The sequence below is a fragment of the Mus caroli genome, unplaced genomic scaffold, assembly GCF_978045245.1.
Source record: "Mus caroli unplaced genomic scaffold, Mus_caroli_1 scaffold_2, whole genome shotgun sequence".
Classification (NCBI taxonomy): domain Eukaryota; kingdom Metazoa; phylum Chordata; class Mammalia; order Rodentia; family Muridae; genus Mus; species Mus caroli.
The window spans coordinates 158,415,741-158,440,302 of record NW_028227257.1 but is presented as its reverse complement, the minus strand read 5'-3'; the positions used below and the strand labels follow the sequence as shown (position 1 = coordinate 158,440,302).

Here is a 24,562-nt window from a genome sequence, read left to right as displayed (position 1 = left end):
AACAAGTAATGAGAATAGACCTATTTGATTTTCATAAACATGGCAAGTGTGAATATACACAGAAGAACTGGTGCAGACTCATACAGACCCTGTGTATGCTGCCTCAGTCCCTCTGATTTAGAGGGCCTTATCTTCTTGGTGTCTTATATTCTTTCCACCCCATCTTCCACAGAGCTCCCTGAGTCTTGCAGGGAGGGATTTGTTGGAGATATTCTATTGAGGGCTGAGTGTTCCAAGGTCTCTGACTCTTTGCATAGTGTCTGGCTATGAGTCTCTGGGTTTGTCTCCATCTGCTGCAGGAGGAAGCTTTGCACTGATGACTGGGCAAAGCACTGATCCATGAGGATAGCAGCATAGTATTAGGAGCCATTTCAAAAATGGCTCATCAAAAAGAGGTATCAATAGATGAGTAGTATTTGGTTTTACTCTAGGTCTCTAGGCTATCTAGTCTCAGATCCTTGGTGACTCAAGCAGTGACGGGTATGGGTTCCATCTTGGGCTTTAAGTCAAATTAAACATTTGTTGGTTACTCCCACAATTTGTGCCACCATTGCCCTAGCATAACATAGAGTCAGGAAACCATTGCAGATCAATGTGTTTTGGATAAGTTGGTTTTTACTTTTCTCATCTAGTAGCATCTTTCATGCCAAAAATACTGGAAACATAGGGGTGAAGGTTCTATGTAAACACCAGCTCAACTTCTTCATGTTCGATGAGTTATGTTCGATGAGGGTGTTGTAAACTTAATGGTTTGGATTTTACATGATCAACATTCTGCAGTGAGCTTTTTCTTAATTGGAAGTTGATATTAGATTACTATTCCCTCCCTGTGCCTGAAATAAGCCACTCTGTCTCCTAAGCCAGGCTAGAGGGACATTTAGGGAAAACACCCAGCTTCTACTTGTACCATTTTAGATACAGACAGGTATTTACAAGTGAGTCCTGCTCTTAAACCTGCAGATAGAGAACTCACTTGATTCCCATTTCTAGTTCCTTTGGGTATGATTCATCATTTCCTGTAGCTCCTCTTGGTTTCTGAGCAAGGGAACAAATTTCCTATGTACTGTCAAACTTTACAGTCATTTTGGTTGCATGGTCTCCTGAAATAGCTCCAAAAATATCTGAAGACAAAAAATTATCAAATCTTTCCTAAGTCACCCTTTTCTCCAGGCTAAACATGGCCAGTCCTTGCAGTGGGTTTTTTTCAACAAGTAAAGAAAAGGAGCTGCTATGATGGAGCAGGAAAGGTGCCTGCAATGTCTTTCTTGCTCTTTGAGATGTTTTCCCAGCCCAGAATTTATAGGACTCAGATGAGAGCTCCAGAAAACACTTGCCTGCTGCCAGGGACACAGAAAGCTGTGTGTGTGTGTGTGTGTGTGTGCTCGCACGCATGCGCGCGCAGGTAACTTTGTAAAAGAACAAGCTTGCTTAGTAGAGGAAAAACCAAGCTCCAGAAGTGAGCAGTGTCTTGTCTTAAGTGATATTTTCCTTGTCTGATTATTGTAAGACTAATAATTTCCTAATGTTCCAAACTGAGTCAAGTTATGGTTATTTTAAAACTTCTGGGTGCTAAGTTTGTCATGTGGCATATTTAATTAGAGCCCTTGTCCTAGTTAGGGTTCCAATTGCTGTGATGAAACTCTATGACCAAAAGCAAGTTGGGAGGGAAGGATTTATTTGTCTTTCACTTGCACACTGAAGAAAGTCAGAACAGGAACTCACAGGACAGGAACCTAGAAGCAAGAGATGTTGCAGAGGCCATGGAGGGATGCTGCTTACTAACTTGCTCCTTATGACTTGCTCTGCCTGATTTCTTATAGAACCCCGGACTTCCAGCCCAGGGTGATACCACCAATAATAGGCAGAGCCCTTCCCAATCAATACCTAATAAGAAAATGTTCTATCAGGCTTGCCAACAGCCCAGTCTTATGGAGGTGTTTTCTCAACTGAGTCTCCCTCTTCTCCAGTGACTCCAGCTTGTGTCAAGTTGCCATAGAACTATTCAGCACAACCATGGAGATGAGAATAATGCTTAGCAACTCTGTAGCCCATCACATCCAACTGGAAACGCCACATATTGGGGAGAGGATGTCACCCTTTGTGACCTACATGACATTTCCCCACAGACATTCCATCCTCTTTTTCAGAGACCAGTGCAGACTGAAGCTTCACCTAGAGACCAATACAGACTAGAACATTATCTAGCTGAGAAGTGGGACAAGCTATTACATTTTTCTCTATATTCAAATGAACTGCTTTCTCAAAGAACTTGGATAGGACTAAATTAAACAAACAGTATTAGGAGTGAGTGAGTCACTGAGCTGCAACAGAGGTAGTACTGAGGCCACAAGCAAAGGACTCTGGGATTATTTCCCTGCAGTGTACAGCATCAGAAGATTACAACGTTAGAAGGGCCATACAGCCTGTTCATTCCACATTCATCCTCTGCTGAATCATCACTGCCCCCAAGTCTCCTATGAAAGAAGAGCTTAACAAAAAGTAATCTAATGAGTTCTAGATAAAAGCTGATAGAGAGTGATCTAAAATCCTAGCTCAAATCTCCCCTGTCACTCTGAACCCTCAAAACCCCACACCTTGGGAAGTGTTACACATCTCTCTTTTGTCTTCATGTGACACAAGCACTTCCAGAAATAGCTTCCATGAAACAGCACAATGTCATTGAGGAAAAACATCCTTTATAATCATAAGAGAGAAGGATCCTTGAGGTAAATCACCAGGACAAATTCACTCTGTGTTTCACAGATCAACTCCTGCAGGTATCCATGTCTTCCAGAGTGAATCCTCAGACATCCCCTCAGATTCTCATGAGAAGTAGGGAGGTGACTGTTCTGCTGCTTGATTTCTTATAGAACCCAGGACTATCAGCCCAGGGTGACACTACATTATGTTCCCACATATGTTGGAAAACAGTTCACAGATTTTAGATGAGACATCCTGGAGGGAGTCAATTTCCAAAGTAGTTCTCCTTAAGTAACAACCACAAAAATGCAAAAAAATTTGTTAAAAAAAAGTTCCACACGGAGAAGGGTCACTCTCGTGAAATTCAATGGCATGCATCGGGCACAAACTCTGCTTGACAGAAGATAATACGAGCCAAAACCAGATCAACTTGAGCAGGCCTGATCTGGTTCTGCATTGGTCTCTTTCTCCTCTTCCATTCTCATGTCACTTTCACTTACTCCTGGCAAAGAACTTCAACAGCCTTGCCTAGGTGTGAATAACTATAACCACATACTACTCTCCTGGAGGTTTGTTTGTTTGTTTGTTTGTTTGTTTGTTTTTGCCATGACTAATAAGGGACTAAGGCATTGTGGCATAATCCCTGAGTTATGAAATTCTTTATTTCTTCTTTCTTTTTCTTGCTCATCCTTCTTTCCCCTTCCTCCCTTCTCTTCTCTCCCCTCCCTTCCCCTCCCCCCCCCTTCCTTCCAGTGTTGCTTACTTGAGGGAGATAGTGGCAATTACCCAATGTCTGAATTTAGGGAGCATATGTTATCATGGGAAGAGTCTAAAGGGAAGTCATCTATCTTAAAACCCATGAGGTTGCATCCCATGTTGGGTGGAAGGGCAGGTTAGAAGTGCCTGGATAGGCATATTTGTCTTCAGGTTAACATAAAGTTAATATAAAGTTTTATATTATATGAAATATAATATAACGAGTTGTAAAATTAACTCAAAATGGTGATGAGGTCTGCTTGGCCTCCTCATAAGCATTAATTCAGGTGAGTTACCTAGTTTCCTATTCCTCTGTAAAAGGAACAACTACCTGCATAGTTGTCAGAAAGATAAAGGAAGCTAATAAATACATGGGAAGGGTAGAGCCCAACTACAGGACCCTTAGTGGTACTCCAGAAATGACAACCAGCATTGTTGCTATAAGCAGATACCCATTTAGCATCCCTTGAGGAGAGAGAGCTGAACTCATCCAGGTGAGATGGATGCCAGAGAGAGTGGTGAGATGAGAACTTGTCTGAGGAATGTTCATTCTTTAAAACAGACATGCCTCCTCATCTCCAATAACAGAGGTATTATAATCTTCAATGACAGAGGTATAGAAAGTACTGAAGTCCTGTAAGATGAAAAAGTAAGCAAAAACCATAGATAAATAAATGTAAGTTTAGCAAGAATTAATTCACAGTGCTGGAAGAGTATAAATTCTCTATTGCTATGAATGTCATTTTCAGATTTCCTTACAATTTCATCTCTCTCCCTCTGTCTCTCTCATGCACACACAGACACTCAGACACACACACACACACACACACACAATTGCCATTAATCTTAATTGAAGATTTCAAAATTCCACTTGAGGTAACTAGAGACCTGAGGTTGTCATCACACTGGGTAAGAGTATGTGAGAATAAGGACTATGATTTGTAAGAACCTACTGAGGGCTAAGTGGTTGGTAAGTATGTCCTATATGATACCTACACCAGCCCTGCCTAGAGGCAGATTTATTGAACCTCAGTGTTGGTAAACCAATGGCTATGTCAAAGATGTATGCAGAAGGGCAAGGGAAATTCTGTTGGTACTGTGGGTCATTGAGGAATATGGGACCCCCTAAAGCTTGAGAAATAGTCAGAGGCAGATTCTAGTTCATTCTTAGATTTGACTTCCAGATAGAATTGTTGGAAATCCCTATTGTATAAAGATCTGAGAGATACATCAGTCAGTAAGTGGCAAGACCAATAATACCTGATAGTTCTCAAAGCTAGAAGACAGGGCATTTGATAGAAAGTCTGAAGGGTTGGGAGCTAAGAGTCCCAAACCACTGTGTTGTTTCTCTTTCTTGTTTGAAGTCTATGAGTTGCTTCTCTTTCACTAAGCAGCTGGTGAAGGTAGAAGCACTGGTGACTGTCTCACTTATGCTTGAGAAGGACCCCATCCCAAGCCTTCTGTGGTGGGTAAGCAGGAAAAAATAAAAAAAAAAAAAAAACCTCTGGATTTGCTTGTAGAATGGATCCTGTCCATTTAGTCCTCAGTGATCTGGCTAGCCACCAAACTCACCCCGTAACACTAGTATTTGTGACTAGATATCCTAAACAATAAATCGAGGACATTTCCCTGGATTTATTCTCTGAGCATATGGCCAAGAATGTCAACAAACATTTATCAAGCATAGGTAAAGTCTGTCCTCCTACAGTTCCTTTGTCCCATTAGGAAACAGACAGTGAACCAGTTAGCATTCAGTAGAATTTTATATGGCAGTAGTTGGCTGTTTTATTAAGTAGGTATAAACTCACTGTGGAGCTAATATAGAAACCTACATGGAATGATAGATATAATTATCATATAATTATCAGAAAGACAATTGAATGGTAAGTACTGAAGTCCTTGGGAGATGAGAAAGTAAACAAAGGCAATGATGACCAGAAGAACCAAACCACCAAACTAGAAACAGGAAGGGTGCAAGAGGTAGAAGAGATGGGGGCTGTTTAAAATACCTTTGTTTCCTCCGAGACTAATATAAGCTGTGATCCAATAAGAAATGATTAAATATTTGCATGTGCATAGTTTGGAGGAATCAGGATGGCTCTTAAGACTTCTCATCTAAATTCACATGGAGGATAGGAAGCCAGCATGCTGAGACACCAGACTCTGGGAAGTGGTTTGTCTCAGGGTTGCTTGTTCTCCCACCACCAAAGAGGGTGAAACTTGCTGTCCCTACTAGCAGTGAAGAAGCACAGGCTGGGGAGATGGCACAACCAGTAGTGCTCTCTATGAAAACTTGAGGAGCTGAGTTTAATCCCCCAGAGCCAGTAATAAAGCCATGCACGCCTGTGTGCATTCATCATCCCCATGCTGGAAAAGTAGAGAGAGTAAAAATGTTAGGGTTTATTGGCCACAGCAGCCAGCTAGCCAATGAGGGCAGCCAGCTAGCCAGTCAGGACAGCCAGCTAGCCAGATGGGGCAGCCAGCTAGCCAGTCAGTGAGTTCTAGGTTCTGAGAGAGATCCTATCTCAAACATAAAGTGGAGATTGCTTGAAGGAAACAGTCAATATTGACTCTGTGTGTGTGTGTCTCTCTCTATCTGTGTACATGTATATGTTTCTGAGTGTATGTGTGTGCATGTGTGTGTGAGTGTGTGCAAGTGTGTGTCTCTGTATATGTGTGAGCATGTGTCTTGTGTGTGTGCGTGTGTGTGTGTGTGTGCATGTGTGTGTCCGTGTATATGTGCATGTGTCTGTCTCTGGGTGCATGTATGTATGTGTGTGTGTGTGTGTGTGAGAGAGAGAGAGAGAAAGAGAGAGAGAGAGCAAAAGAGAGAGAGAGCGAGAGAGCATGTGCCTGTGTGAATGTGTGTGCTTGCCCACAGTTTTCCTGCTCTCACTGTCTCTGTGGTAATCATTGTCCCACACATTTCCTTCCACTTGTGCTGTGCCCTCCTTTAAAACCTCTTTTCCAGTCTAGGTTCCTTATTCACTCTCATTTGCACACAAGTATCTGACAGTTTGAAGCTAGGATCTACACGTGAGAGAGAGTTTGTTCTTATGAGCCTAAGTAACCTCACTCAATATAATGTTTTCCAATTCCATCCATTTTCTTGGAATTTTCATAACTTCATTATACCATAATACAAATCCATTGTACATACATTAACCACATTTTCACTATCCCCCATCATGTGACAGACATCTTCCATAACTATGCTTCCTGGCTACTGTATTAAGAGCTGTATTGAACATGGATGTGCATGCGTCTCTGTAGTGTCCTTTAGGTATCTGCCTAGGAGTGGTACAGCTGGGGCATGTGACAACGCTGCTCAGTTTTGTGAGAAGTCTTTACATTGCTTGTCACAGTGGGACACTAGTTCACACTGCTACCAGCAGTGTGCAGTGACTCCTCTTTCCCCAGATCTCCTTGTGAGGGCTACGCCAGTGCTTGTTGACATTTGCTTTCTTGGCTGTCATCATTCTAACTGGGGCGAGTCAGAATCCTCAAGTAGTTTGACCTTGCATTTCTCTAATTTCTAGACATGTTGTGAATATTTTAAAAATACTTACTTTCTATGTGCCTTTCTTTCTTTGATTACTGTCTGTTCCATTTCTAGCTTACTCTTTGATTGCTCTCTGTTCATTATTGGCAGTTGAGGGTTTGAGGTGTTTAATTTTTTTTTGGTTCATTATATACTCCAGATATTAACCTCTTGTCTGAAGTAGAGCTGACAAAGGTTTTCTTCCATCCTATTGGCTGTCAGCTCATCCTGCTGAGAGCGTCTTCTGCTGTGCAGAAGCTTCTCGTTTCATGAACCCACCCCCCCCCGTTTGTCATTTTTGGGTCCTGTTACTGTGCTACTGTGGCTCAGAAACTGCTGCCTGTCATTTTGTCGTGAAGTATTTTCTTCTAGCAGTTTTCAACAATTCTATATGAAAAATACAAAAATGAAACTTTCCACCAAACTGAAATTTTGGTTTAGTTTGAAATAAAAACAAATGGGTTCAATATCCTTTACTCGTGAATAGCAATATGACTTAATCTTAAATGAGCACTGACCTCTGTCAAAGTTTCACTATATTTTCTAAATCAGGAAAGTGGAATGTGCTCATTGATGAGCAATAGAATATTATGCTAATCTTCATTATTGAGAAACAAATTTTATTCCTTGAAACTTCCAAATTTGTTCATAATTGTGCCTTCTGAAGCCACCCAGAATAATGTATCCTTTCCAGCCCCATATTGGGATAGCTATTCCTACATGACCACCACCTGTTACTGTGCTGTTGATAAGCATCTGCTAAGTTCTCCCTAGACAACTTTCCACCCAGAATCCTCAGCATCTAGGAAGGAACTTGTCTTTTAGATGCTATTCTCCTCTGGTTTATACACAAATGGTTTATACATTATGAGATACAAACATTAAGAGCAATTGTCTTATATTGTCTCATACATAGAAAGGCACCCCATTCAACTGATCTCTGCTCTTTTTTCTTGTTAAATGTCTTTGTGACCATCCTTCCTTCCTCCCCATGGATGCCTTCCTATTGTAGGTACCACTTAGCTATATGCCTCTGTTCCTATTCCCTAAAAATACACATACTGCCTGGTGCCTAATTTTCTTCTCTCATGCCTTATATCTACTTTGTTCCTATCTTTAAACTCTCTATTGAGGCATGTAGGTTTCCTTAAATCTGTGGCATTTTTACAGCAATCAATTATCCTTTGTAATTACTCCTCAATTACAGATCCCTGTTCTTTTTCGTTAAAGACCAGACAAGAATGTGCCTATCATGGGCAGGTGCAGCAGATCTCTTACTTAGCTGCAATTTGCCAGTCTGCAGATCAAGACTTCTGAGCACATTTACTGAGGGACACAATTTGAGGTATTTGTGCTTTTTCAGCAAAGACAGCTGGTCTCTCTGCTCTAAGCCCTTCTGGCAATAAAGGACTGAACACTGCTTTCCTCTGAACTTCTACTCCGGGTTTCCTAGTATCTGCCAAATACAAAGAACATTGGTTTGTGATCGAAAAGGTGGAAAGGGGGCAGGTGTCATACATCCTTAAAATCCCTGGCCTCACTGAGCTTTTTCTCCTAGCTCCCAGGTAGCTTAGAGACAGGTATCTACTTAGTCATTCTGAGGTTGTAAAATGAATCTAATGGCCCTTTCTGGTTACTTCTAGCTACATTGAGGTTTTAGAACTTAGCCCTTTGGTGTGTCCCCTTTATTGGTTGATGTTATTTGTTGCTGTTACAAACATGATTTTCTGCTGTATTAGACAGTTTCCCTAAAAATATGTTACAAGTTCATGTACTGAATACTTAAATTTTCAGATGAATGGTGACTGGGCATTTGAGAAAAGCATGCCTCTTTAGAAGCATAATTTAAAATTCTACTCAGCAGCCCTTTGGAGATGGAAATTGAGGGAGCTGCTCTCCTTTTGGACAGCTTAATGATCTGTAGTTAATAGTAAGAGACTGACGGGCAGATGCAGTACAGCTGGGCTTAGGTTAGTCTTTCTCAGCTCTCCAAATGTCATAGCGATTACAGCAATCAAAACCCGGAATTCAGACTAGAAGTAAAAGCACAAAGAGTGTGCAGTGGGCTGTCAGTATAACCCACCTGCTTGGCCCCTGTATGGCCAGTTCCACCTCCTAGAACTCCAGAGGAAGAATGCTGGACTTAGAATCAACTTCCCTTCATATGTGCTGCATACAATGTCACTAAATTTATGAGAAACTAAGTATAGTTTCTTGAAACTATACAGGGGAACATAAGTGGAGAAAGGCATCTTAAGATGTGTGTGTGTGTGTGTGTGTGTGTGTGTGTGTGTGTGTGTGTGTGTGTTGGGGGGTAATAGAATTCATGTGATATGAAAGCAGAAGATCATTGGAAAAGGAAGGGAAACAACCAGAGGGGAACAGAAGGCAGGAGAGAGGACTAGAAGAGATGGATCAAGGAAAACAAAATACCCATGAGAATGTCACAGTGAAACTTATTAGTTTGTATGCTAATAAAAAAAAATTGGAAGAAAACAAGGAAGGGAGGAAGGAAGGAAGAAAAGAAAAGAAGGAGTAAAGGCAAGCAACCTTTCAAGAGAAAATTGTAAGTTTGAGAATGTTGTGGTACACTGTTACTGGAGTCAGTTGCTGAGTGTTTGTGAAAAGCTAGTTTAGGGCTGGGGTATTAACTCAGTGGGTAAAACATACTGAGTTCTGAACTCCAGAACTCACATAAAAAGCATATGCTCACAGTGTCTATAGTCTCTGTCCCTCCTGAGAAATGGAAAATGTAAACATGAGAGAAGTATCCAAGGCTAGGGGACAAAGATTAGCTTGGCTTATAGGTAGAAAGTGAAGACTGATACCCACAGTTGTCCTCTGACCTCCACATGCATGCTGAAGTATGCACATACCATTATTCTCTCTCTCTCTCTCTCTCTCTCTCTCTCTCTCTCTCTCTCTCTCTCTCAAACACACATTCATGCATGCAGCACACACACAGAGAAAGACAGACAGAAAGAGAGACTGGTTCAGAATTACTTTGTGCTGGGACCTCACATCCACTTACAATTCTCAATATGTTTTTATAGTTCCTCAAGAAACTCATGTGAATTCAATGAAAATAACAATAACTAAATCAACTCCATTCAAAAATAACCAAAGTACTTTAATAAACATTTCACAGAAGAAAATGTATAGAGGGTCAAGAAGCACATGAAGAGAGTCTAGGCCAGTCAGTAGAGAGCACACATCAAAAGCACGAAGTGTTACCATCATGTCTACTAGAAGACTGTCTTCAAGAGCCAGAAAAATACAAGCCAACTTCAGGAGGCTAAGACAATAGAATCACTTGAAATCAAAGAATCAAGCATAGCCTGGGCAACACAGAAAGATCCTGTCTCCAAAACAAGCAGAAATCATAAACACTGGTGAGGATGTGGAGAAAGGGCATCCTTTGTGTGCTATTGGTAGGTGTGTAAAATTAACACAGTAGCTGTAGAGTGTAGAATGGCAGTTTCTCAGAAGTTTAAAATTATATTAACCATATGGTCCAGTAATTCTGCCTCTAGGTATATACCTTTAGCAATTGAAAACAGCATCTTAAAGATATATCTATCCACAGAACTATCTAGCAGAACTATCCACAGAAGCCAATCGCAGAAGCAGCCTGACTGTCCATGGCAGGAAGAGTGCATAAACAAAGTACAGTGAGTGCTATGCCAAAATAGTCCAATTGATAGAAACAGAGACCAGGCAGAGGTTGTCGGTGGGTGGGGTGTACATATATTAAACTTTTAAACAATTTATAAAATAGCATATTTATTTTAAAGCATATAATAAATAGGAGGACTAGAGAGATAGCTGAGAAGTTAAGAGCACTAGCTTCTCTTCTGGGGGACTTTGTTTCAATTCACAGCATCTACATGGGAGCTCACTATTGTCTATAACTCTAGTTATTGTGAATTCAATGCCCTCTTCTGGCCACATGGTACACAGACATATGTGCAGGCAAAACACCCACATACATAAAAATAAACTAATTAAAATTTAAAACCACATGTATAGTAAGTAAAACAACATAAACTCAGCATGTGTGAGCAGGTTATGTCCTGAGAAGCCCAGGCATCAGAAGAGCAGAAGGGAAATGAAGATGGAGAAAATGCAGCAGAGCAGGTGGATCTCAACATCATAAAGCTAATCAGATGGGTCTCGTCGTCATAAAGCTAATCAAAATATGCTTCTTTTTTCTTCACAGAGTCACTTTTCTCTCAAGAAGGGAGCTGCAGCCTTAGGGATTGGAACAGACAGTGTGATTCTGATTAAATGTGACGAGAGGTGAGCACTAACCCCCCCACCCCCACCCCACAGGTACCACTTTATATGCAAACAGGCAGTGACTACTGGGCAACAAAGCTGAGACAAGGCCATACCATTTCTTGGGAGTACAAACTCCAGGCAGTTTTTAAATGTTGTTCCTTGAAACCATGGAACTTTGCACAATTACTGGAGAAATTGGAATCTTTGTTAAATCAATCAAAAGTGCCGTCACCAGCCAGTGTAGGGGAACATTTATCACTTGAGCACATTAGTAACAGGCATCGAAGCAGAGATTGGTATGGAGACAGCACTTAGCAGCATGGATTATGTAAACTTCCTGAAGTAAATGATGTCCCATCAACTTAATGACTTTGTGCAGCAACCAAAGTGTTCTCTTGAGGAAAGTCTTCTTAATTGGCACCCAGGATTCAGAGTTTTCTAGGAAATAGGTATGATACTATTTGGGGGTGGAGGTAGCACTCAAAAGCATTTTTAGGCAAACCATGTAAAGTACAACTGACTGACCAATTTGGATCTTATGAAAAATTAGATTCAGATCATTCACTAAATTAAAAGGAAGTGGGTCAATGAGCCATTTATTGGTCCAAAGGCGTTTATCAGATAGCTGTGTTCTGTCTGCCACCTGGCACCACGAAAGCTTAGTACTCTGACAGCACGGAGTGTAAGTGGGAAGATGCCATAGATCAAAAGGAGACAATTGTATGGTTGGATGTTCAGTGTGGGCTGTACTGATGGTGGGTTTACCCTTATTTTTCAACAAAAATTTCACATTTGGAGGGGACCATTCTAGTGAAGGAAATCAGAGTGCACCTTCAAAAGGATGGGCCCACAGCCACATGTGGAAGAAGATCACCACAGCTGTCTTCTGATTGACATTCATGGGAACTAGCTTTGATGCTCTGTTTAAAGCAAAACTCAGTCCTTAGTTGAAACCATAAAGGAGAGTCACCACATATATTCTACTTAAGCTTTTGTTTGATTGGACTGTGTTCTCCTGAACTGAAAAATTAAAAACCATTCTAAGTTTATATATATACTCAAATAAAAGTAGAGTAAGATAGGGTGATATAAACCTCCAGATTATCACTTGTATATTAATGGAAATTGCCATAACTGAAAATTATTTTTATGTGTATCAATGAATCAAAAGAGTAACATGTAAAGTAAGTCCTTTACTCACAAACCTGAATTCAGGAGTTTTCTTTCTTTGTTAGTACAAAATTTAATATTCTCAGTGATAGGGCTACTGAATTTTTATTCGTGTGTCATTGGGTCTATTCCTTTTCTCAAAGTTGGTATAATCTCACTTGAAAGTAATAGTCACAGATTTTTGATTTGATGGAATTCAAATTTATGGTGTGTTCATGTCTTAAGGACATAAAAGTGCATTAATATATAGGGGAAAATATGTGTGGATAGAGTTGAGTATTTCAGAGTTAGAATAAACCATTGAAGGAAAAGATGTTTCTCAAAGATTTAGTTAAAAGGAAAAGAAACATGTGTTATGTGGATAATAACTTGGAAGGGTACAGAATTCACAATGATCAAAATGGGCTCTCTAAGTGCAGTGTCAGGCACAATGCCCGTGATTACAGATGGTACAAATGCCACAGCACAAACATCAATCAATGAGAAGGGAAATACCACAACAGGGGAGTCACACAGAGGGCCGTATGCACCTGTGGGTACTTGTGGGTAGTGGGAGTTAGATGGATAAAGAGGAATGGAAGAATGTTCCAGGCAAGGACCAGAGCACATTCCAAGCATGAGTCACATAACAACTCAGGGTAGAAGGATGTGGTCACAATGTCCTTGTCAGAAAGGAGCTTGTGAGCCATGTTAAGCTGACTGTCCATTGAAATCACAGAATGTCCTTCAGGTGTCCCAAGCAGGGAGGCAACATTATAGCTCTGTTTAAAGGATCATCTTAAATATGGATGGTGTGTGGGCTAGAGGATAGAAGTTGGTGGCTGTGATAGCAGTGTGAACAGGGAGTGGCAAACAGTGGGAAGACTGCATGGATATGGAACACAGGAGTGGCATCCAGGCTGAGAGGGGGGCCAAGGATGGATGTTGGACTCTGGCTCCTCAGCTCTGGTGACCTGGTGCTGTTCTCTGAGATGAGGCACTCTGGCTAAGGGGAGGAGTTGTGGAGACATAAAGATGTTGAGTTTATAAGACATCATGGGAGAGTAATAAGTAGTGGTTGCACAGGTGAGTTCAGGAGATAAAAGAAGCTAGGAAGCAATGGACCTAGGAAGGAACTCAGGAAAGAAACCACCAAGAAAGAAGAGCCAGGGTGGTCAGAGGAGGACAGAAAGGGGAGAGTCAAGGGCCATGAGAGTTCCTAGAGACAGAAGCTGGTCAACAGTGTCAACTCTGCCTCCAGCAAAGTGTGACTAGCTGCCCACTGATAGCACCATAATTAGAACAGGGGAGTTGCTTAGGCTGTGAGCTGGTTCAGTGGAGGCGTGAGGGCAGTAGGCAGTTTATGGGACTGACAGTGAGTGGTAGGTGTGGAAACGAATAGGACAGCATTAGCTAAACTTCCAAGTCCTAGAGGGTGAGCCCAGAAAGCCCGATGCCAGGAGGATTGTTGATTCCACAACCGTCTTTGGTTGTGTGTGCCTGTTAATGTTGCTAGGTCGAAAACTGGAATGCAGTGTTGCACCCAACATGATTTGAGCATGATTTCTTATTTTTAGCTACTATGTTAAATTTTTGAACATTTTTAATGCAAAGTAATAGGCACTATAGAAACTATAACTGTTAACGACTATCTTTTTTCTCAAACTTGCTATAATCTGATTTGAAAACAATATAAATGATTAAAATGAAGTACTAAATAGAAGAGCTCAGAAATAGGGTACCACAGGATCAAATAGGAGTACCACCATACCAAAAATATTTTTTTATTTTAAAATGACCTTTAAAGTGTGTGTGCATGTGTGTATGCGTGTGTGTGTGTGTGTGTGTGTGTGTGTGTGTGCCACTCCACCAGCATGGTGACCACTGCGCAGCCTGTGGTTAAGTAGTTCTTCACTCTACTTCAGTCTGGAGCCTTTCCTCCACTCTTGTTTGTCTTTCTTCGGATGCTTTTTTTCGTTCCTGTTTTAATTTCTTTTATGTCTATCTAACTCTGATGCCCAGGCTGGCCTCCCTGTCTCTGGCTCCCAAGCGCTGGGAAAACAGGTGTGCTTGAGAATTAGCTGATGCTATTCCTGAGACTAGATAATTTATTTGGGTTGTCTGATTTTTTCTCATGATTCAATTCAAGTGAGGTGTCTGGAGCAGGGCTTCCAGCAAAGCAGGCCTTTCTCCTTGGCAGCTTGTCAGGAGACTGGGCTCACTATTAACAATGTCAACCATAACTATTCTAAAATAAGGGTACTCTCTTTACTGTGAGTACATGATTTGAAGAGGTAGCTGTGTGTCCTGTAGCATTCAGCCACTATTTAGCTGAGCATCCATTTCTAATTCTTATATGAATTGCTTTGAGGATTTTGAAATGTTCATTTTCTAACTCCATCCTTCTTGTTTGTCAATCCTGCCTTCGACGGGAGGGAGATTCACACTCTTGTTTTTTCTGTCTTCTCTTTTTCTCTTTTGCTCTATCACCCGGATGGACTCATGGCAACTTTCAGAAACTAATTCTCTCCTTACCGTCTCCCACTCCTTCTTTTCCATTTCTCCATCTCTTTTTCTTTTCCCTTCGGACTTTCTTTTCCATTATCTCGATTGCTAGTAATTTGCTGTGCCTGTGCAGGAGATAAGTCTGACAATGACACGTGATACCTGGTTGACACCATAGTAGAAAGGGTCACTGGCTGCACCTGACTCAGGCAGCAAGAATTCTATTGAGCTTGTCTAACTGATGTTGGAACACAAAATACGTGCTAGTGCTTTGTAAACATTTTTGCTGTTTTCAAAACACTCCTCCAGCCTTTGAGATCATGGCTCCCTGTGCTTGTTAAAGTACCACACTTTGTCATACAATTTACTAAAGCAACTGAAAGTGTAAATAATCTGGGCTCATTCAACTTTTTTTTTTATTTATTTATTTACTGAATTGTAGCCAAGGCTTCCGCTGAGAACCTTGTGGGGCTACTTCAGAACCCTGGGGAGCGCCCACAGGCACAGTAATAGGACAGGCCAGCAAGAGACGCTGAACCAGTTAGGACAGAGTAGAGCCAGGAAGCCCAAGCATCCAATTCCCTCCAAATTTCTATACAGAGAATTCAGAGGCACTTGTGATGTCCTGCATGAGGAAGTTACAAAATAGTAGCAGCCAAGACTCATTGCTTGTTACAAGTGGTCACAGTCCACCTGCTGTAAGCAACTGATCTAATGAATTCATCTAATTAGAACACAAGATAGTATATGCCTCACATGTACCCTTACTGACACAGTATTATTATGGTATGTGGCCACACAGGCTATCATGTAAAACATTATGGTGAGCTGCCCTTTCTCATTTAGCTTATATCAAAGCCACAGATGCCATGTCCAAGGGCACATGGCTGGTAAGTGAGAATCAGGACTCAGAAGAGACCTACTAACTTTCACCAGTTAAGAAAACTGCTTCTTCTCTCTCCTGTCATTATTATAGTCAAATGCACAGTGCTGTCTCAACTGCGTTGAGTGTACATTTTAGTGGCATCCAATTCTCACATTGTAAAACCATCATAAACTGGAAATGTGCCCATGAGACAACAACCACCCATCACCCTCTTCCCCATGCCTGCCAACCACCATTTACTTTTATTGTATATTCTCTATATGTGGATTTGGCAGAGAATTGTATTACTCTTGGTCCCTACTGGTTAAAGTATGATCACCCAGTGACTTTTTATGAGACGTCTTAGCATAAGGTCCTCAAAGTTTGTCCATGTTTATATCTTGGAATCTCTTCCTTTTCCGGAGTAAATAATATTCCATTGTATACATGTATACCACATTTGTTGATTCCTTTTCACTTTGGGATATATAAGCCATTATTAGCTCCTTTGATAAATGTATCTCTAAGTATTTTTATTATTTTCAATTGAAATGAATTATTTCTTTCTCATTTAGATAGATCATTGTTGGCATAGAGGATTCCAGTGATTTTTTTTTCCCTTGTGGATCTTGGTGTCCAGAAACCTCACTGAATTCAATAATTACTTTTAAACAACTTTTTGGTGGAATCTTTAGAGTTTTCTCTACATACAGTCATGTCATCTGGAAGCAGAAACCTTCGCTTTCTGTTGGACTTGGCTGGGTTTTACTTCCTTTCCTTGCCTTGTCTCTGACTGGGACACGCAGTGCTTCCTTTGCTAGGGGTGACAGACAAGACTTGTCATCCTTGCCTTTTTTCTGATCCTAAGCTTCCAATTTTCAGCACTGAGTGCAATGTGCTAACTGTGGACTTTTCATATACAGCTTCAACTGCATTTACCTACACTTTTTTCTATACCTAATTCATTGGGAGATCTTACCACAAAGGGATATTGATTGACTCTTGTCAAAGGCTGTTCCTGCAACGAAGGAGATGCTCATGTGTTAGTGACGTTTTTTAAAAAATAATTGTTCCAGTTTTTGTCTTAACCAAGCTAGCTCCCAAATAATGGAAACTGGACTATTATTTTTATTTACATCTTTAAGGCATAACAACTGAGCAGTATTAATCTATTTTAAACTTCTAAAATAATCTGGCTACCTCTCAGCCAAAATCCCAGAGATACTTGGGTTTTGTGGCTTTCTCAACTCTAGGTGTTTTTCCATGGTTTTCTGAGCTCTTTCCCCATGGATCCTCCCTCTCCCCCTCCCCCTCCCCCTCCCTGCCCCTCCCTCCCCCTCCCCCTCCCCCTCCCCCTCCCCCTCTCCCTCCCCTCCTTCCCTTCCTTATTCACTTCCTTCCTCCCTTTCTCCCCTTGCTTCGAAGAAGTCTATCAGTTCTCTCCTCTGCTCAGTGAGCAGCTGAACAGCTCCTTATTGACCAATCAGGGAATAATAGGTAGCAATATTTACACAACATTGAGACAGGAGATTTGAAGAATAAGAACTGTATCCATAAATGGGGGCACAGAAATCAGCATTCAAATAATACAAAGATAATTTTTACACAGTTCACAATAACATACCTACAGTCATACTTTTGTGTTTCATTCTGTTCAGATATGGTATATTGTGCTTTTTGATTTGCATATGTTGACACACCCTGTATCACAAGGATATATCACATTTCTCTGTGTTATCAGATCCTTTTGAAATATTACTGTGTTGAGCTTGCTGGTGTTCCCTTCAAGATTCATTCATCTGTTACTATCCTGCAAGTTTCTTCGCTTGTAATGTCTTTTCCTTATTTTCACATCGAGGTAATTCTGACCTTGCAGAAAGAATTTGGAATAATAATTCCTCCTCTATGCAGAAGATTGTAGACATTATTAGTAATCATTATTTAAATGTTTGATGAAATTCACTAATGAAGCCAATGGGGGGGGTGATGGTAAATTCTTTATTGTTGATTCAATCTCTTGTAAATTCTTGGACTCTCATTACCTAAAGAAGAATGTTCACAAAAACAATTTTTTTAAAGAGTGTTATTGTCTTGTTCTTAAATTTAATGGACAAGCATATAGGGTATTATATTTTGGGTATAATATTGACACTTACTTTGAGGTAGATGATTTTAATTGTGTCACAGAAATGCCCTAGTTTTCTTAAATCACCAGAAATTTCTTCATTTTCTCTTCTCATCTTCTCTACCTCTTCCTCCTCCCTTTCTTCCTTCTCTAGAATAGATGTTGTTGACTGTCAAAATGTTTTTCATAGCTAGGTGCACTGGCACATGCCTGGAATACCAAAACTTGGGAAACTGAGGCAGGTGTAGGCCAACATAATGAATCCCTCTCTCAAGAGGAAAAAAAAATGCCTTTGGTGCATCAGTTAGGACACCACTGTGGTTTCTTCACTTTAAACTATTGCAGAGATGACATACACCAAAATGCTAACAGTTTCTATCTCCACGCACCTGTAACAAACTCTACTTGGTTCTGGTAGATCTCTAGTGTCCTTGTTTGTTTTCAAAGATGCCCTGATTTCTTGGAGACTTTGTAATATTATTTATGGAATGTTTCCATATTTAACAGAACCAGCAAGTTTCAAAAAGTGAATTCCATCCTTTTCTCTATGAATTTTAACCCATTATTACCCATGGTAAACTTGTAAGATTTTCCCACAAACCCAAGCTTGGTGGTATTGGGGTGACTGCTTGGAGGAACTTTCTTGCCATTTAGTTTTAATCTTTGGATTGGGGGAGGGGGCTGCAGTATCTGTTTGCATGTTTGTTTTTGGTTTTTGTCATTAAGTATTTGTTTTTTTCTTCTTTTTTTTTTTGTTTTTTCTTCTTCTTTTTTTTTTTTTTTTGTTTTTTTAATTTTCTCCCCCTGCCCTGTGTGTTGAGAAAAGGATGCTAGGATGCTGGGTGCCCACTATTGATATCTTCTAAGTCCCTTGAGACAGGATCTCTCACTAAACCTGGATTCACATTTTTTTTTTTTTTTTTTTTTTTTTTTTTGGCTAGGTAGGCAGGCCAGTAACCCTCTTCCTACCTGCCACAACAGAAGTTACAGAAATAGAAAGCTGAGCAGGAGGAATCTGAACTCATGGCCAGTGCTCTTCTTACCCACTGGGCTATCTCTCCACCACTCAAACTTTCTATACATCCTTGAGTCAATCCTTAACATTCACATTTGCCTAAGGAAGACTCCTTCATTTCCTGGAGAATTTTAAGATTACCCTAAATTCACACAAAGCACACTTTATATATTCAGAAATCGTTCACAGCCTCCTTTCTCACCCAAGGTCCTGCCACTTCTCTTGTTAACTCTTGCGTGTGTGAACAATCTTCCACTTTCTATCAAAGTGACCCAGCTTCCAAGGTCAAGAGCTTGGTCTACTCTGATGTCTGTGTCACACTGACAACAGCACCTTTCCTCCCTCTGTGTCATCCCAGGCTGTCTCTTTACTCTCTTCTGTTATCTAGACGGTTTTCTATCTTCTGTTTAATTTCAAAACATTTGGGCAAAACATTTTCTTTTAAGGATGATTTGGAAGACGCTTTTTATTTTTATACAGAATAGTCTCACATTTTTTCTCTAAAATGTTTCACTTTTTATTTATTTTCCTTTGTTTTTTGTTTATTTGGTTTTGTTTGTTTTAACTTTATTAGGATTTTTGGACACAGGATTTCTCTGTGTATCCGTGGCTGTCCTGTCTGTAATCCATGCTGACCTTGAACTCAGAGATCTGCCTGCCTCTGCGCTCCCCAGTGCTGGGATTAAGATGTGTGCCACCATCACCTGGCCTATATTCTTTTTTATAAAATCGGTTTTTATGTAATATATTTTGACCATATTCTTTCCTCTCCTCCAATTCCTCCGGGATCCATCCTCCCCACCAAATTTCATCTTCTTGCTATCTCTCCAAAACAAACAAAAACTAAATCAAGCAAAGAAATAAGCAACAACAACAAAATCCAATAAGAAAAAAAATTACTCAAAACAAAATGAAACAAAAAGCCCCCACAAAAACACCAGAGTTCATTTTGTGTCCTGGGCTTGGCGCCTTCCCTGGAGTGTGCTTGATATATCTATCCAGTGATGCTCTACCAGAGAAGCTGATTTTCCCTATTCTTACTGATTTCCATTTGAGATAGCTTCTTGGTTAGGGTGGGGGCCCTTGTCTATGTCCCCTTCTCAGTGTTGAGATATTTTTCTAGACTGAATCCCTGTGGGTCTTGTGTATGCTGTCGCAGTGTCTGTGAGTCACTATGAACGTCAGTCCAGTTGTTCCTGAAGTACTCTCTCATCTCTTTCAGCTTCCCCTTCCAAGCACATCCCTGACTCCAGAGGGGAGGAGTCTGATGACATCCCATTTAGGACTGAGTGTTTCTAGTCTCTCACTCTCTGCTCATTGTCCATTTGTGGGTCTCTGTGTTAATTGCCATCTATTCTAAGAAATCTCTCTGATAAGAACTGAGCAGAAGGGCGTGGTGGCGCATGCCTTTAATCCCAGCACTCGGGAGGCAGAGGCAGGCAGATTTCTGAGTTCGAGGCCAGCATGGTCTACAAAGTGAGTTCCAGAACAGCCAGGGCTACACAGAGAAACCCTGTCTCAAAAAACAAACAAAGAACTGAGCAGAGCTCTGCTCTATGGGTAGCTCAGTAGATCATTAGGAATAATGTTATTGCTATGCCCCTTTAGCAGAATGATAGTACTAGGTTGTGGGTTAAAATGGGGGACCCGCATCCAGCCCAGGGCTCAGGCCACTGCTACACCGAACGGGCGGGCGTCCCCACCCCCACCCCATCCCACCCCTACCCCCCACCCCTCCACCCCCCACCCCACCCCCGCTCCAGTCCCTGCAGAACTGCCAGAGTAGGTTCATACCCTCAGGCACCACTTGGTGCCAAGGAAGAGGTGAGCTGAGAATAGAGTGAGGGACTGCAGCCTAGCCTGGGACAAAAGAGAAAAGGGGAGGAGAGCGCTCCAGCTGGTTCCCTCCAGGAGAAGAGTCCTTATCTGCTTTGTTGGGGCTTGGGTTGGTGGATTACAGCTCTGTCTGGAAGAGCTGAGAGGCCTCCCATGGGAGATTAGACGTGTGGCTCTTTAGAGGAAGACCTGCTCCATTGCTCCAGTGCAGCGGATCAGTTCATGGTCTTAAGACATTTAATGTAGAAAGGCAGAGAGAGGGAGAAAATAGAGAAATAGAGGCCAACCATGGGAATGTGGAGAGAGGGGGAGCAAGAGGGCAAGAGAGAGGGGCAAGAGTAAGAGAGTCAGGAGGAAGAGAGTAAAAGCAAGAGAGGGAGGAGGGGGAAAGCAGCCCCTTTTATAGTGGGGCAGGCTTACCAGGTTGTTGTCAGGTAACTGTGGGGAGGAGCATACCTGGCTATTGCCAGGTAGGGGTGGAGTCCAGACAGAATACCAGGAGCTTGGGGTGTTGCCCTATGTGACTGATGGCCACAGAATTATGGATCTGGGGCCTTGTGTAAGGATCCTAGTATCTAAAAGTGTGGCAAACTTCCCTCCATCCCCTTCAGAGTTATCTGCTGGGTCTCCAGGGTTTAAACCTACCTCTACCAGAAAACAAGCCCACACTAGGTAGGGCCATGGCCTGTTTTTAGTTTCTTGGCCACCTAGCAGTATTTTGAGCCTCATAACATCAATTAGAGCAGTTTGTTGAGATAGGGTCTCACTATGTAGCTCAGGTTGTCCGGGACCTCACTACAAAGACTGGCTTCGAATTCTCAGAAATGCTTTTGCTTCTGCCTCCTGAATGTTGGGACTAGAGGGCTGTGCATTCACCAATACATTCAGCTACATTGTTAGTTTTTAATGTTCTACAAAAGCCATTGGGTTGGTTTGGTTGGTTGGTTGTTGGTTGTTTTGTTGGTGGTGGTGACGGTGGTGGTGGGTTCTTTCTTAGCCTCACATGTTATTTAGAATAGCAAAGCATGATTTAGTACATGGTGTTGTATATTAGGCAGAGTTTTATATTTTGTATTTTATAGTGTTTATGCTTCCCACCCCATTTAGTCCTCATAGAAAACTCAAGGCAAGTGCTCCTGCTTTATAAATGAATAAAAAGAAAAATGCATCACTTCTAATATAGCTAGTTAGACTTGGATCTGGGATAGAATCCAATTCTTTCATCCTCAGCTATCCCTTATCTACAAAGTAAGCAGTGATAATTCTCTTGCATTGTTGGCCAGGAACACATGAGAAAGCATAGCATGGTGAATACTTCTAAGCCTGGCTATTCCTTATCACTGCCAGAGGCACTGCAACATTGGTAGCAATATTTGTGAGTCCTCTCTTCCCACATGAATGCTCTGGACAAAACCATGCCTATTTCCTAATAATTAAAGAAAATCTGGTAGAAAATTTTCAGTTTCTGAAGGACTGTAAGCAAGATCAGTCACTACTCAGCACCTTTATGTGACCATCTAGAAGCCTACATAGAGATATGTCCTTTCTCTATTAATGAGTTCCATGTATAGATACATCCTTTCCATTGCGACCTTCATATAGGAAGATAGTTTCCACTTTGGGGTGCACAGATAGGCAGGCATGAACCACAGGCCACAGTCTACAAAGACTTACTAATCTGGTATCTTACCACAAAGAGTTTCCCAAATGACTAATGTCTTTCTGGGATTTTGACCCAGGCAACTTTGTATCTGACACTACAGTGTGACTTTTTAAAAAGCTACACTTATCAAAAACTTCAATAAGAAATGGTCATGCCAGACCCCCAGCTTGGATCAACATCCCTCACCCAGCTGGCAGTGCCTTCTTCCACACTAATGGCTGGCACCAGTGGTTACCATGAGCTCACCAGCTTTTGAATGTGTGAATATGAAAGGCATTTATAATATAGAGATCCTGGGTAGGCCTGATTGGCCAGACATAGAGGATGCAAAGCTGTCATACAGAGCTTCTTATGTACTACACAGTGCTTATCTGGAAAGGCTAGAAACCAGACAAGCAGCTATGAACCCCAAGAATAGCCTGCTGGTGTTCACCCGATGTTCTCTGGCCCCACAGCATACAGGCAGGCAGAGGGTGTCTATGTTACATCTAGAGCCCCTTCTGTTTGCTGGGTGATAGCCACAAGGGCTCTGAACTATGAATCATATGAAAAGCCTTTAGCTGGCTTGTTACTTTATTACAGTGATACCCAGACTGAGTATACACTTCTAAAGCATTATTTCCCTGCATGTGAACCTGGGTCTATCTGCATCATAATCATCTGGGCACATGTTAGAAATGCAGCTTCCTATATATTTGTCTATCTATCGTTTCCCTCCCATGTTAGCACGGGAGAAGCCCTGGAGTATAAACTATTCTGTCACCTTGCACAGCAAATCATAAAATGATATATGCACGTTTTAAGCACTTATAAATATTTTTTCAATAACTTAATCCTTCTACTCTATACTGACTTACTGATTCAAAAATCCCTAAGATTAAAGTCAAGGAATACACATTTTAAAGTAGTATTTGGGTGTTTTTTATAAGGTGTGCTACATATTAGACATTGGTGTGCCAAAGCAATCCATTTAATACTAGGATCAAAAAAATGAAAAGGTTCGCTGTGCGTGGTGGCGTACACCTTTAATCCCAGCACTTGAGAGGTAGAGGCAGGCAGATTTCTGAGTTCGAGGCCAGCCTGGTCTACAGAGTGAGTTCCAGGACAGCCAAGGCTACACAGAGAAACCTTGTCTCGAAAAAAACAAAAAAAAAAGGAAGAGAAGAGAAGAGAAGAGAAGAGAAGAGAAGAGAAGAGAAGAGAAGAGAAGAGAAGAGAAGAGAAGAGGTTCTTACATTAGCTTTGTTCAGACAACCATGTTGAGATTTCAAGGGTGTATGTTCTCTGTCATGCCTGGAAGACACTGTCTATCAACAGGAAATCTGAACCTCTGGCCCTCACAATGGCTCTGTCTCCTCTTCTGAGATTTTTCTGGAGCCTTGGATGTAGAGGTGGCATGCTGGACTTAGGCATGGTCACTTTTTCTCTGCATTTTGCCCAGCTGAAGATCTCAATAATAGCCCCATCGATTGCAAAAAAGAAATGTCTTTGATGAGGGGGATACATGCACATATGATCAACAGTAAATGGTCTCATCATGTATGTGCATGTGTGTAAAGAAAAGATCTGGAGTTGGGAAATATGAGAAACAAGGCAGGAGGAGCTAGAGGAGGAAGGGAGTGTAGAAGTTATATAGATATAATGCCCACATATGAAGTTCTCAAAACAAAATAAAATTAATAAAAACAATGATAAGTCTTATGTCCACAGCCCCAAACTGTCTGTGTGGTCAGACATTAATATTCTCAGATACCACTATGAACATGTAATAGGAAGTGAATTATGCATTCACTGCTGTTTCCCAGGCAGGCTTAGGTGATAATTCTGATTCCTGAAAGCAGGATGTTATTATCAAAGAATACAACCTCTCCTCAGTTTTCTTCAGGGATGTGGCCACTGGAAGACTGTCTATCCATGCTCCAGTAGATGGGCTCGAATCCATTCACATACAGGCAGCATGAAGTGCATTCAGTGGTTTAGAAAAAAACATAGATGTGCACATAAAGTTCAGAGGGGAAATGGTGATGGTGAAGACAGGATAAGATGTGGAGGGGAAATGACGGGGGTGGATTTGATCAAAACACATTAAATGTGAGTACCAAATTCTCAGACAATTAAAAAGAAGA

General features: G+C 41.3%; 1 protein-coding gene across 1 annotated transcript in view; it reads left to right on the top strand.

Moving 5' to 3' along the window:
• Gad2 (glutamate decarboxylase 2) overlaps positions 1-24,562 on the top strand; it is a 77,046-nt gene that overhangs the window by 15,341 nt on the left and 37,143 nt on the right. Inside the window, exon 8 of the mRNA XM_021151030.3 lies at positions 11,217-11,296. Coding sequence (XP_021006689.2) covers positions 11,217-11,296 — 80 coding nt within the window. The remainder of the gene's footprint in view (positions 1-11,216; positions 11,297-24,562) is intronic.